Source organism: Corapipo altera, unplaced genomic scaffold, assembly GCF_003945725.1.
Source record: "Corapipo altera isolate COAL_440 unplaced genomic scaffold, ASM394572v1 47, whole genome shotgun sequence".
Classification (NCBI taxonomy): domain Eukaryota; kingdom Metazoa; phylum Chordata; class Aves; order Passeriformes; family Pipridae; genus Corapipo; species Corapipo altera.
This window is the reverse complement of record NW_020884897.1, coordinates 6,759,324-6,772,838: the sequence shown is the minus strand read 5'-3', so window position 1 is coordinate 6,772,838 and position 13,515 is coordinate 6,759,324. Positions and strand designations below refer to the sequence as shown.

Sequence of the window (13,515 nt, the reverse complement as noted above, 5' to 3'; positions counted from 1 at the left end):
AAAGTCAAGCTCTTCAGAGGAATCCAGTTCATATTCAGCATGGATAAGAATGCAACAGAAAAGGTGAAGTAAAGTTTTTACCTATTTCCATAATGACTTCTCTCACTTGCTGTGGTCTGTCCTTGATTTCCCCTTAGCCACCCAGTAGTCTCTCTTCTGAGGAGAGAATTCTCAGTTGTCTCTCAGGAAAATTTCCTAATAATTTTTTATCCTAGAGCAACTTATCATCTTCATTAAAAAAAAAAAGCTTACATTTGCAAAAAGATATATTTGCAGAAATAAGTCTTCACCTCCTGAGATGAGACCAAGAATAAAAAGCTATTTCCAATTTGTCACTTATGGAGAATAACTACACATAGATATTATATGAACTGAGAAATTGCGGACTGAATACAAAATTCATTCATGAGATACCTGGGGATTATAGCAGGAATTTGTATTTATTTTTTCTATAATTATGCAATATTTGGTGTTCTCTCAGTAGTCTTTAAGGTGAAGTCCAGAGTCAAAGTCAGTCTCCTAGGGAGTAGTTGGCAATACGTACTCTGAGGATCATCTCTGGAAAAGGAGGAACAACCTCTTTCAGTGTCCATGCAGATGTAAAACATCACTTAGTGGATTTTTGGCACCTGACTAGTTTCAGAGAAATATTCAGTTCATTTGCATCTTCTCCAATGTAGGTTTTACAGTCCTTCTCACATGTCAGCACATACCCACTCGCCAGAGCACAATGAAACCCAAACCTTCTAACTCATCCTAAAGTGATGTGCCATATCAGTTTTGCAGAAGGCACTCCAAGTAGCAGATTCAAGGCAATTTTAGGGATTTCTCTCTAGTTTCATTTTAAAACCCCTGTTCTAATTATCTTATTTGGAAATTCAATGAATTCTTTGAGTAACCCTAAAAATGTATGCAGGTGACAGCACTGTGCAGTTTGAATTACAGACTTTTCTAGTGTGTAAAATTTTGATGTCATCAAAGTGCTCAATTATCACAGAATTGAGTGAAATAAAAGTACAGATTCTACAAAAATTCAAAGAGTAATCAAAATTGCTGTGACCTATATTTTCCCATGCTGAAAGCAAAAAGGGTGACACTCACATTTATTAAGTGACAACAGCACTTACCTACAGTTAGGCACATGCTTAACTATTTGCATTGGTAATCAGGACCAAAATTAAACTTAAGGCAGACTTAATCATAGCTTTCAGGTAATAAACTGTTACAGAAATAGCTCTCCTGTGATTTATGAAGTGAAAAAAATATCCTAATACCTGCTATACTTTATTCACAAATGAAATGTGACTAAAAATAAATTATGAATAAATATAATGTAAAACGCTGTGGAATGAAGAAGCAATAAGAAACTCCATAGTGAAATTAATCTATTTCCAGCAGAGCTGCCAGTTCAACTCTTACAAAGACTGGCAAAAAGAGCTGTGTACTGACTCAAGCATAACAGATAATATTGTAGTCCACTGACTTCCAGCTAAATAATATGTATTCAGGAAGTGTCATATTGGCAGTCTGCAAATGGTTCCGTTTTCTTTTTCTTTTTTTTTTTCACAAACTGGTATTTAGTTGACATCTGTACAACTGGGAAGGTTTTCCAAAGGTTACATGGCAGTGCTGAAGCTGGTCAAACAGAGTTCTGTTAGCACAGCTGAGGGGAGCTGAAGGGACTGGAAGGCAGAAAAAATCCCAGGTATAAATGAGGCTCCTCTAAACAGAAAGGTGGGTTTTTCATGTCAAGTCAGTATCCATTTTGGAGGATGAGACTTGTCCAAAAATAATCTATCTCTGGGGAATTTAATTAAGCATTCTGATAACTAGGCTACTCTGACAGTCTGAGGAAGCCAAACCAGGATCACAGGTATAAGAATATGATCTTTTACTGCACCTGTTTCTATGAATAATAGCTGCTTTACTGAACTCTACATAGAGTAGAACACTTGATTTTCGTTTGAACATGAACATTGCCTAACCCTGAGGAGTGACACAGGTGGGGCTGGCAGAACACCATGCCCTCAGTTTTCCAGAGTGACATTCCCAAATAAGGTAACGTTCACACCCCATTCTGCAGGACCAGGGTACACCACCAAACAACAAAAGTCCATCCTTTGGCAAGAAGAATTCCCTCCATTGAGAAGAATTAAGCAGAGTATCTTTGTCAAATACAAGGAAAACATGGGAACCCCTGAGCAAGTCCATCTTCCAGACTACAACAGAGACAATGGAAAATTGACTAGAAAGAAATTGTTCATATATTTGTTTGCTAATTCTCTGTCTTAAATAAAACATAGAAATATGTCTTAAACATGTTCTGTAAAATCAGGTCTAGGCCCTGTTTAAATATTTGATGTCTTAAGTCACCTTAAATCCTGGAACCCTGGACTAATATCAGTGACATCAAAAGAACTGAAACTGGAACCCCTCTTATTTACATCAAACACAGAAACAGCTTCAGGAAAACTGGTGAAGCTTCTCATGAAGGTTGTATTTTACACATCTCTGTTCATAGTAGAGTCTCCTTGTGCAGGAATGAACTTTCACCTGAAAGCAAGTTAGTATTATTCTAATATCAAATGGACAAAAGGAAAGATACTGAACGACAAGAAGCCCATTCCATCGAAAGAATGTTAGGTGGCCAAACATCTGTACACACAAATTCAGATTCTGGGAGTTTCATGCAGAGATTTAGGTGAAAATCATCACCCTTTACACATACTATTTAATTTAGTCTCTCTGGCATGAACCTCCCTGAACTGCATGTTAAAAGAAAGAAGCACAACCACTCTCCTTTTAATAACCTGTGTAGCCACCCCATCTCTGGGTGGCTGATCCTTTCAGAGCTCTTCCCTACCTGCTAAACTGTGAAAGTAGTTCCACAATCTGAAAAGGATTGTTCTAAAATTCTCTCAAGCAATTCTTTAATTAGGAAAGTTTGACAACTGGGTGTGATCAGTTCCTTCATTCAGGCTGAATCAGATCCTTCAGCAAAGCTCTCTGTTCTACTCTCCCAAACACCAGCCATTTGACAGCTGTTTATTCTCCAGCCTGTGTGTTGTGTCCATTTCCTCCTCCCTTCTCAGTTATTTACTTTCAGATTACAACCGTTTACAGCAGGTGTTACTCAGACAAACAAGAGCAAATGGACAGAAAAAAACCAGCCCTCATTTGTAGATCTTTGTTGGGTGGCATAAAACCAAGCACATATAGCACTGAAACAACCTTCCCATTCTACTTTTAAATTGCTATTTGATTATAGCATTATAAGTTTCATATTGTCTAGAAGTGTGAGTGATTGCTCCCAATGAACATGATTGTTTTATTTTTCTGCAGCTCTTTAGATGGAAATTCAACACATAGCATCAGTTAACTTTATTTTTTCCTTTGAAATTTCTCTTTTCATTACTGTTGCATTTATTCTGAATATACAATCTTTATAGCTGTTCTTTGTCCTTGGAATTCTTCCACTGTGTGTAACGTATAATGGTGAACTGTAATTATGAGCTGGCCAACTTAACTAAAATAAACTTACAGATAGGTAGTACTAAACAAGAACACTTCAACAACTTTGAAATTTCACTTCAGAACTGAGGAAAGAAAAATTTGCAGAACCTGACCCCAGATATCAAGGGTAAAAGAAAAAGAACAAAACAAAGACAACCAAACAGATATTTCTTAAATTTAGAGGAAGCAAAAGCCAAAGTTTAAAGGAATACTCTGTGCTGAATAATTTTTGGGGGAGAGTTATCTCTGCCAACTGTGTCTTTAGCTGCAAGGTGCATTCACCTATCTGAATGCTTGATGGTATTTGGCTTGGTATCTTGTTTTCATTAATACCCAGTTATTTCCAGGAAGTCATGATAGATGACTAATTACCAAATTTCTCTTTGCCCTCCTTTTTTTCTTCCTTTAGGATGTAAGTAAGAAGTGGGATAGTCAGCAGTGATTAGAGCTTTCTCCAGCAAATGGAAGGAGTTGCATAATCCACAGGGTGATACCATGAAATTAAGAACCAGTGCTTGGTGAGAAGCTGGGCTGGGAGATGAAGCCAGGTCACAGAAGAGGTTTGGTGTAATATTTTGCTGGTGTAAGTAAGGCACTGCATTGACTACCTACTGAGACTACTGAGCTGTGCTAAAATCTAATTTGATATTAGATATCAAATAAAGCTGAAACAAAATATTTTATATATAAGGTTTTCCCCAATAGCAATAAAATTATAAAAAAGCATTTCGCCATGAGGAATAAAACACAAGGTATACATTCTTTAAAAAAACAGCATAGACATTCACATTCCTTTGTGGTGATTTATATGCGTTAATCAAGGCTTATAACTTTTGATGCCACATTTTTAATTCAGCACTGAAGAGTAAATACAATTTAGTGCCTGACTTATAAATCAATTCTGTAAGAGAGGCCAGGTTAATAGGAGACTGTCTTTTATACAGACTCAAGTCAAAGTTTCATGCCACAGAGAGCTCAGGAGAAATCATGGCACAAACTAATCCTGCCCCCAAACCCATCTCCCTGTTGCCATTTCATGGACACCAGCACTGATCCCAGTGCTGGTTCCACTGCTTGAGAGTTGGGCTGTGGCTTAGTCCATTTTTTTTTTTAATTTCAGCCAAACCAAAACCCTTTACAAAAGTAAGATCAACACTTAGTGTCAGGAACACTATAAGCTTTTGTTATTACCATTTTGTATTGCAGATCTGCAGCCTGATAGTAATTAAAAAAAGCACAGGCAATTTTGTAATGCACAAACTCTTCCTCAGGCCTGAAGATGAGGCGTGACCTTCCAGGTGAAGTAAAGCTGTTACCTGAAACAACTGCTCTGAGTTTAATTGAATTGTATTGACCAACCAAAAAAGTTGTAGAGAAAGGACAGCCTACCTGGTGCAGATCAGAAAACTAAAAATAGAAGAGGTTATAATATCTTTAGCCCTTTTAGGACAGGAACAGACATACGGGTAATTATGTCCTGCAAAATAATGAGAGCAGAAGATTTCTGTGTGCCAGAAATCCAAACTACCTCATTCAGCAGCCAAGATTGATTTTCATAAGGCATTTTGTAGAATATGCTGAAGTTCAGATCTGAGAGATCACAGACAAATCGGGGGAGAGGGAGTAAAAAGGGGGCGGTTACATGTATCTGGATATTTCCTCACTTTGTGTTGGACTTTGTAAGTTTATTACAATATGTGGTGAGTGTTTGGTCCCCATTGCATTGTTTTCCACGAGGACATCTGGAAGTATGTGACATTTTGGGAGGCACATATATCTCTGCACATTACCTTGTGCTTGCTGGCTGTGATTTCAAGCTTATGTAACCATTGTTGCCTGCTGTTGAGCTGTGACTGAAAGAAAAGACCTCACACCCACTACAACCAGCTGTACTTCCCATGAAACTTCTAGTTACTGATTTTACAGGCTAAAATAGCTTGTTTAATCAATGTGTTAGTCTGAAGCAAAATAAGTATGCAATGCTAAGCACTCCCTGTCCAGAGGGACTGTGTATCAACAAACTATGTTTGGTATTTAAGTATGTTCCACTCAAAGAAACTATAGGGAAAGAAAACACAGTAATGCAGCAACTTACCAAGCTACTTCACAGAAAATTTCTTCTCAAAAGGAATAAAATCTATAAAGTTAAGTGCCTCTAGTCTTTTCAGAAAAAAAAGGTCTCTAGTTGTTTGATGAGTACGGATGCTGTGAATGGCAAACTGTTATGGGGAAAGCTATAGTGCATTGACACTATGAAATGTTTGGGGTAGCTACAGAGCCCTTTCACTCCCTGCACAAGTAAAGCTGCTAAAACTCACTAAGAAAACTCATTAATCCTGTGTATGCATTAATATCCATACCCTTCATGCTTTCACTTGACTGTCCAAAACTCATGTCTTCATGGTCCCCTTCCTTCAGCTCTCCAATATGAGACTCCCCTACCATTTCTCTGTCTTGCCTGAAGATCTTCTGCTCATTTGTCTGCTTTTATCCCTTTGCTTGCTCATTCTGTTACACCCATTTCTGCTCTGTCTCGTTCAGAGGTCACCTTCATTTGTCTGCAATTACCAGAGGGTAATTTCCTCAGAGAAATTTCTTTCCAGGATTACAAATATCCATCAGCCACCTCACTTGTTGCAGTCCCTTATGTGACAAACCTGCCTGACTACTCACAGAACCCTCCTAAACAGCTCATTTGCAAGACCTATAGATCTCAAAAAGTAGTAATGTAGTAATGAAGTAATGTAGTAGATGATCCTCAACCAACTTAATGTTAGATTAAGCTACTTCATTAGTGTCACCTCAATGGGGAAAGACAGGTGAATCAATCTCCAAACATGTTTACCTCTCCCCAAATTTAACCTGAGCATCTAATTTTTGAAGAGTTAAGGTGCAGTACCTACTACTTATATATTTACAGATAGTTACACTGGCCTGGGAAATGTATTAAGGTAATACTAAGTGAAAAGCAATAACTGCACTCACTTGTCTGACCTACGTTAGATATGTACAGTTGGGTAAAATTAATTGAAATTTATAAACTAGAAATAGGTTAAAAAGAGCCTCGAGTGATTAGCTCAATTAATTACATTTAGTTAGATGATTCCCACCCCTTACATTAAGAAAAATAAATCCTTTCTATTCCCAGAGCAGTTTCTCACAGTCTGCACACATTTCTTCACTCTGTTTTTTGCCACAGCTTTGGCCTGAATGAATGAGTTAATATTTCTATTTTGTGAATCCCTTCTCCTTCTTGTCACCTTCCCTCATTTTCTTATGCCTCAAAGTGGTCCATTGAACATCTCAGTTTTGCTCCAGCATTTGGTTGTCTCTTCAAAAAGAAATAGTAACTCCATTTAATCTTAAATTTACATCTTTACAGATCATATACAATTCAATAATCTCCATTTCTGATCTCCAATTCCAGTAATTTTACTTCTACTAAAGATTTAATTTCTCATTCTGTCTTTTAAACATCCACATTCCCAACATGTCTCTATTCCTTTTCTTCTCTTATGCTTGTTGCCCTCCAAACACAGTTCTTAATCTGCATCTTCACCTCCTTACTCCTCATTTGCAAATATAAAACTGTTTGACCAGGAAGAATATTACTCACTGCCTTCCTAGATTTATTAATAATGGCCATGCTGAGCTTAACCAAACACACATCCAGCTCAGCATCCTGTCTGTGACGGAGGCAGCAGTGGACTTTGCCTCTTGGAGACTTTCCATCCTCTGCTGATTTTATGGCCAAAATCAAATTGGTCTTTCCTCCAGTTACTGAATGTCCTCCCAAATCTGCCTGTAAACACCAACACAGATTTTAGCAAGACACTGGATTATACTGATCTTGCATGAATAACTGCAGAGATTTTACCCTGGTTTTAGCCTACACTGTAAGTGGGATGAGGCCAAAATCTGTGTCCTTCTTGGGAAGCTGGAATACACACTGCCTCTTGGCTTACACAGGTCTGCTTATGGATTTGGATACACAGATCTGGTGGTCACCACCTAAATCTGAGCTGGTGTCCTTATGCTCTCTTTCCAGGTAATGGAAATCTGATGGACACGGGAGACCTCAGCTCCCTGTTTAATGAGCTCCAGCACCTTCAGGGACTGCAGTTGCCCTTTTCTCACCAGTACAGTCTTGTCACACTGATGTCTGTAAGCTGGTCACTGTAAGGACACAGGCAACTGCCCACTTATCATTAATCTGCTAACATTAATTACACTTTGTTATTTTAGCAGAACTGCCCAAATTTTCCAGGATCTAGTAACTAGGAATTATGTCAGTAGGCTGACTGACGTCACGGGTACAATGATGGTGTGGTGTGGTGAAGTTCCTGGGACTGGTATTACTCACTGGTAGCAAAAAAAAAGAAGGCAGTCAGGTAGAGATATTCTCTTTGATTTCACTAAACACAGAGAAATGTTGGGGTACACTCAGGTAGGAAGCAGAGACAAGCTTATCTTGCCAAAAACTTTCCTGTTTTCTCTTAATCAGTAAGACAAACAAGAAGACACAAAGAAAAAACTCCCTAGAAATCCCTTCCTATGAACAACCTTTAGAGCACCCTGCATTTACTTCTTTCCTTCCACTTGAAACTTTCAACAAAAATAAGTTAGACTGTAAAAAAGATATTATGGAAAAGTCATGACACAATGCCAAAAGTATCAATGAATGTTCTTCACCTGTAATTCAATGGAACTAACACATGGACATATCTTGATATTAAGCTACTTTCAGGTTGTTCCCTAACATAACTGATTACTTAAGAAACATTTCTAGGATATGCAAACATATTTTTGATGAAGGGAAGAATGCAGTTTCCTACACTGAATCCCTCATGTTCTGAGCACATAGCCTTAATTAAATTTTTTTGTTATTATTTTTAATTTCTAGCACTGTATCATAAATTACACTCCATCATCAATAATTGCATCAAATAAATATGGGATTGAAATACCTGAGTGCCTATGAGAAGTTCCAAATTAATCTAACTGGAAAGTGAGGCAATTTTTTCTACTGAGCAGATGGTAACACTTTAATTCTCCTACTTTCCCAGCCAGTCTGCTACAAGCCTCAACCAAAATTTTGATCCAAATGCTGCTGAAGTCAAGGGGAAGGTTGACATTGACTTGAGTGAGCTTCAGCTCAGCACAGAATTGCAAAATTTCAGTCCTCATGGATCTTTAGGACAGTTGACAAAGGTGTCTGAGAGCAACAGCAATGTTCATTTTGTTATGGTAACACCTGTCCAACTAGAACTAGACCAAGAAATACTTCTTTTCTATTCCCCATGAAACACCCACGGACACCCACAGACAAAATCTCTTCTGTGTTTGAAACTGACTGAAAAGCCAAAAAAAAATTTTTTTTCCATCTCTCCTACTCTTTATTTCATTTTCTTCCAATTTAAGAATCAACACTAGAGAAATGCTTTCCACCAACAGTAAATGAAGTTCCCACTCTTGCAGTTTCTTAATTCTGATCAACTTTAATCAATTGGAGCTCCTAATCCATCTCTGAAATATTTTTTCACCAGTTAAACATGCACACAGCACTTTGTGAAAGTACTACAATTAGCATGCAACATTTTTTAAAAGCCTTTGAGTAAAGCTGCTATCCTCAGTTACACTGAAACCCTGGTGAAGTGTAAGACACTGTCTTTGCTCACTCTACATGTCAGGAATTCACAGCTACAGGTTTAGGAGCACATTTCATGTTTATAAGCTGAAATGTGACTGACTGGTCTCTTTGTTATTTAGTTAAAAACTAAATTCACAGGCATTTCAGAAACAAAATTTTTGCTTGTGATTATCTGAACCCAACTTTGAAAGAACTTTTACGCTGTGCATGGAACAAATTTGCACTGTGTATGGAACAAATGTTTCCAGAAATTTCCACAGCATGTCAATATACTCATTGAAGAAGAAAATGCAGATTGAAAAATGGAATTGCACACAGCACAAAAGATCAAATTATATTGCAAAATTATATTCACTGAAGGTTATAAGCATCATTTTACACATTAGAGGTCAATGTGAAGGCACTGCAGCAAGCACACTTACTGTCTTCTGCTACATGTGAGGATAACTTCTGCTGTAAAGTATCAGTGTTCTACTGCTAATGAAAGAACATGATTAAGTTGTTCACAGTTTTTTACCAAGTTCTCTGTCTCACCCAGTCTATCTTATGTGAAAATAAAATACCACTGCAACTTTCTGAATCAATTAGTCCACTTAAAAAGCCATACAACAAAAATACTTCAATAGTTGGAGCTGCAGTTTTTACTGAAGGTACTGATTAGTGTTGTGATCATCAACACAGGAACAGAATAGTCCAAATCTGTGGAATTTAGAAAACACGATCAGGAGAAGTTTTTCACAGATGATTATTTTGTAAAACACTTAAAAAGAAGTTCCACAATCTTCAGTGGACTATGTCTCAAAAATGAATAAAGATTTCTTTAGAATACTAAACTCCCAGCTCCATCGTTTCATTAAAGAATAATTAATACTACTACATACTCAGCTGATTTATTTTTCTGCAGAAAAGACAAGAATCTCTCTCCTGGCCTAGGTGTGGGCAAGAAAAGAGAAAGTGAAAAGGCTGTACTTTTCCTCACTTGTTCACATTTAAAATGCTACTATAGATGATCATAGAATGATGGATGATGAAGGATAAATGTCAAGAAATCGAAGAATATGTGCTTTTGTTGATAATAGCACCTTAGAAAATCACCTTCCCACACAGGAACAATTTACAAAGCCTCATGAATTAGATAGGCTGAAGCAGCACAAATCCAAATATTATATCTTATTTAACTGTAACTTTAGATCTTCCAATTTCTTAAACAAGTTTGTAAGTATGTTGCAAAATAAACAGGTCACCATTTGGAAATGGATACTATATTGGAAAGCACAGAAAAATTGACCATAAAAAAGAGGAGAATAATGAAATTAGATGAAAACATCCTATGAAACTGTGAAGGTCATGAACCTCTACTTCTGAAACAGCTTTTAGGAAACATTTTTGAAATAATAGGGAAAAAAGAGTCATAAAAACCTGCTTCTGTAAATACTTGGTTTTTAAGGCAGTTTCCAGCACACATTATAGAGGTTTGATAATGCATCTGTGTTCAATTTTTGATTAAAGAAGGTGGGACAAAAAGAAACCAAATGAATATCTTCCACCTATAACCACAAATAAACCTAAAACTTGGATTGTAAAATTACAGCTGTATCTCCCGATCGTGTCTAAAAATTGCACTCTAAAATGGAACAGTATCTATTATAATAAATAGTTTGAACTCCAGATTAATGAGACCTGAAGTACTGGTCAATAAAAGAAATAAAGGAACTCTAATGGAAAAGACAGCTAAAACTGTTTCACTTCCAGCAATGCAAACATTTTCCTGCATCTTGTCAAACACAATCAATCCTTTCCCATCTTTCACAGAGATCTGTGAGATATCACTTAGGTCCCTAACCTCGCAGGAAGCTGAAAGGCTCAGCTTGTTTTGCTGTGGTTGAACTACCTCTGAATGTTACTTCCCAGACCACAGGATTCCCTGTGTAAAATCAAGCCTGCTCTTCCCCCATTCCCTTCCAGGCAAGGACAGCCTTAGCTGGCAGACAGGCGGGCATCCTCGGCGAGGCAGAAACACAGGGGAGCTACAGGGAAGTGACAAACATACAAACATTGTTTGGTAGCTACAACAAGCTGAAAAATATCCTGTGACCCAGACTGATTTGCAGTTCATGTTTAGGGAGAGAGAAGCAAAACCTGACTAGTTTGAAAGCACAGTGTACAGCCTATTGCATTATTAAAGGTAAAAATTACAGCTATTACTTTCAATATTTTTATGCAAGCTTTCTCTTTAGCAGATTAGAAGAAACAGTGTATATCTATAGCAACCAGGAGAGAGGAGGGAGGGATAAATCCAGTCCAGACCATTTCTGCTTAAAACCTTGCATCACTACCTTCACTATAGCATAATAGCTCATTTTTATTGCCACTTGACTGAAACCTCATTACAAACATGGCCAGCTGATTTTAATTCCTTCTTAATAAACAGAATGTTTATGAGGAAAACTGCACTGACGCCCCTGTGGTAGGTTTCCTTTGTTTCCTAAAGTAATTTGATTTTTCTGTCTTAGAAAAAGATTTCTCAGGGACAGTTTGTTTAGCTCTCATTCTATGATCTCCACAACATACTGTGTAGGTATTAAATTGGGAAAAAATACAAAATTCTCTAAGTTATGACCTTCTTGACTTAAAGTGAGCTTCAGGAAGATATCGTAAGTGAATTACGATGGACTGTATTAATAGATATTAATATTAATAGACATTTCAGATCAGCATACAGTCCTGAGTGTCTCACTGCAAGGAAAGGACTGCCAAGAAGAGTGTCACTGGAGAATTGCATCGATCTTAAAACACACAGAGTTTGTTTTCAGGATCCCTTCGTGCTAGTGTGGGTCATTTCGCAGGTGGGGATGTTCAGTGCAGATGGTACGTTCTAAAAGAGGAAGGGATTGGCAGAGAATACCTCAACAGAAAACAGTGTTTGATGGTCTGCACTGGGGATTTTTTGACAACTCTAAAAGAACCTTAACCCGGAGCCACTGCTGATTTCCATCTCCAGCAGAAACAGTTGGGGGGGTATACCAGCAAAGGCTGCATGTGGGGGGTTGTAGCCCGGAGATTTTCTATCTCTTCCAAATATAAGTGCAGTTCAGCTGAATCCAGTAAACTGGGAGAACGGTTATATGCGTGGAAGCTGGAAGCATTTTCGGGGACTCGGCACTGGCGCACCTCGACTCTGGGGGCCCCGTGAGCCTCCGCGGAAGTTTTCAGCGTGTGGGGACGGAGGGTCAGAGCGGCCCCGCTGAGGGATCCCCGAGATCCCGCCGGGGCAGGGAACGCGGGGGGAGCGGGAGGTTTGAGGGGCCGGGAGCCGGTCAGGAAGGACCGAGGGACGGGGACAGCCAGCGGGAGCCCGTGCTGAGGGACAGGAGGACGGGGACAGTCAGTGGGAGCTGGTGATGAAGGAGGGACTGGAGGACGGGGCCACTCAGCCGGAGCCGGCAGCGAGGGACTGGAGGACGGGGACAGGCAGCGGGAACCCGTAGTGAGGGACCGGAGGACGGGGCCCCTTATCCGGAGCTGGCGGTGAGGGACCGTAGGACGGGGACAGTCAGCCAGAGCCAGTGATGAGGGACCGGAGGATGGGCCCCTCACCTCCCACGGTGCGGGCGCGGCCGCCGGGGCCCTGCCGAGCCTCCTGCGGGGAAGCCCCCGGGCTCCAGCGGAGGACGCGCTCCCCGCCAGCCCCGCGCCCCCTGCCCCTCGCCCCACTCACCGATCCGCGCCTCGGCGGCGGCCCCGGCGGAGGGCGGCTGGACGCGCGGGGCGGCGGCGAGCACCTGCAGCGGCGGCGGCGGCGGCAGCAGCAGCAGCAGCAGCAGCGGGAGGACGGAGCCGAGCGCGCCCATCATGCCTGGCCCATCGCACGCCCCGCTCCCCTGCCCGCCGCCGCCAGCCCTCACTCCATTGCCGCCCAGCCCGCCCGGTGCCTCCCGCGGCCGCTCCCCGGCTCCGGCAGCCGCAGCAGATTCAACACCCAGGACAGCGACCGGCACCGCCCGCCCGCCCCCGGCCCCGCCCCGGCCCGGCCCGCCCGGCCCCGCGGCGGGGGGAGCGCTCCCACTGCCCGCTCTGCCCGCCCCGCCGGGACCGCGGGAGGCGGCTCCGCCCGGCACGGACAGCGCTGGGGCTGCCCCCGGGCACGGACAGGATTGCAGCTCCCCCCGGCCCCACACGGTCCCTGGCCCTGGCGGAGGCCGGGATCCTGCCCGCCAGAAGGGCGGTTCGCTCGCATCCCCCGTAAAGATGGCTGGGGATGGGAAGGGAGTTGCTAAATGTGCTTGTTCCGCACACCTGTGCAGGAAACAATGGAGCCATGCAGGAGCAGTGGCCATAAACTGAAACACAAG

The 13,515-nt window shown here is 41.0% G+C and overlaps 1 protein-coding gene across 1 annotated transcript in view; it reads right to left on the bottom strand.

Moving 5' to 3' along the window:
- Window positions 1–13,152, bottom strand: part of PTPRN2 (protein tyrosine phosphatase, receptor type N2) — a 648,310-nt gene extending 635,158 nt beyond the window's left edge. Inside the window, exon 1 of the mRNA XM_027648381.1 lies at window positions 12,882–13,152. Within this exon, the coding sequence (XP_027504182.1) occupies window positions 12,882–13,017 (136 nt within the window). The 5' untranslated portion in view covers window positions 13,018–13,152. The remainder of the gene's footprint in view (window positions 1–12,881) is intronic.
- Between the last annotated feature and the right edge of the window lie 363 nt (window positions 13,153–13,515).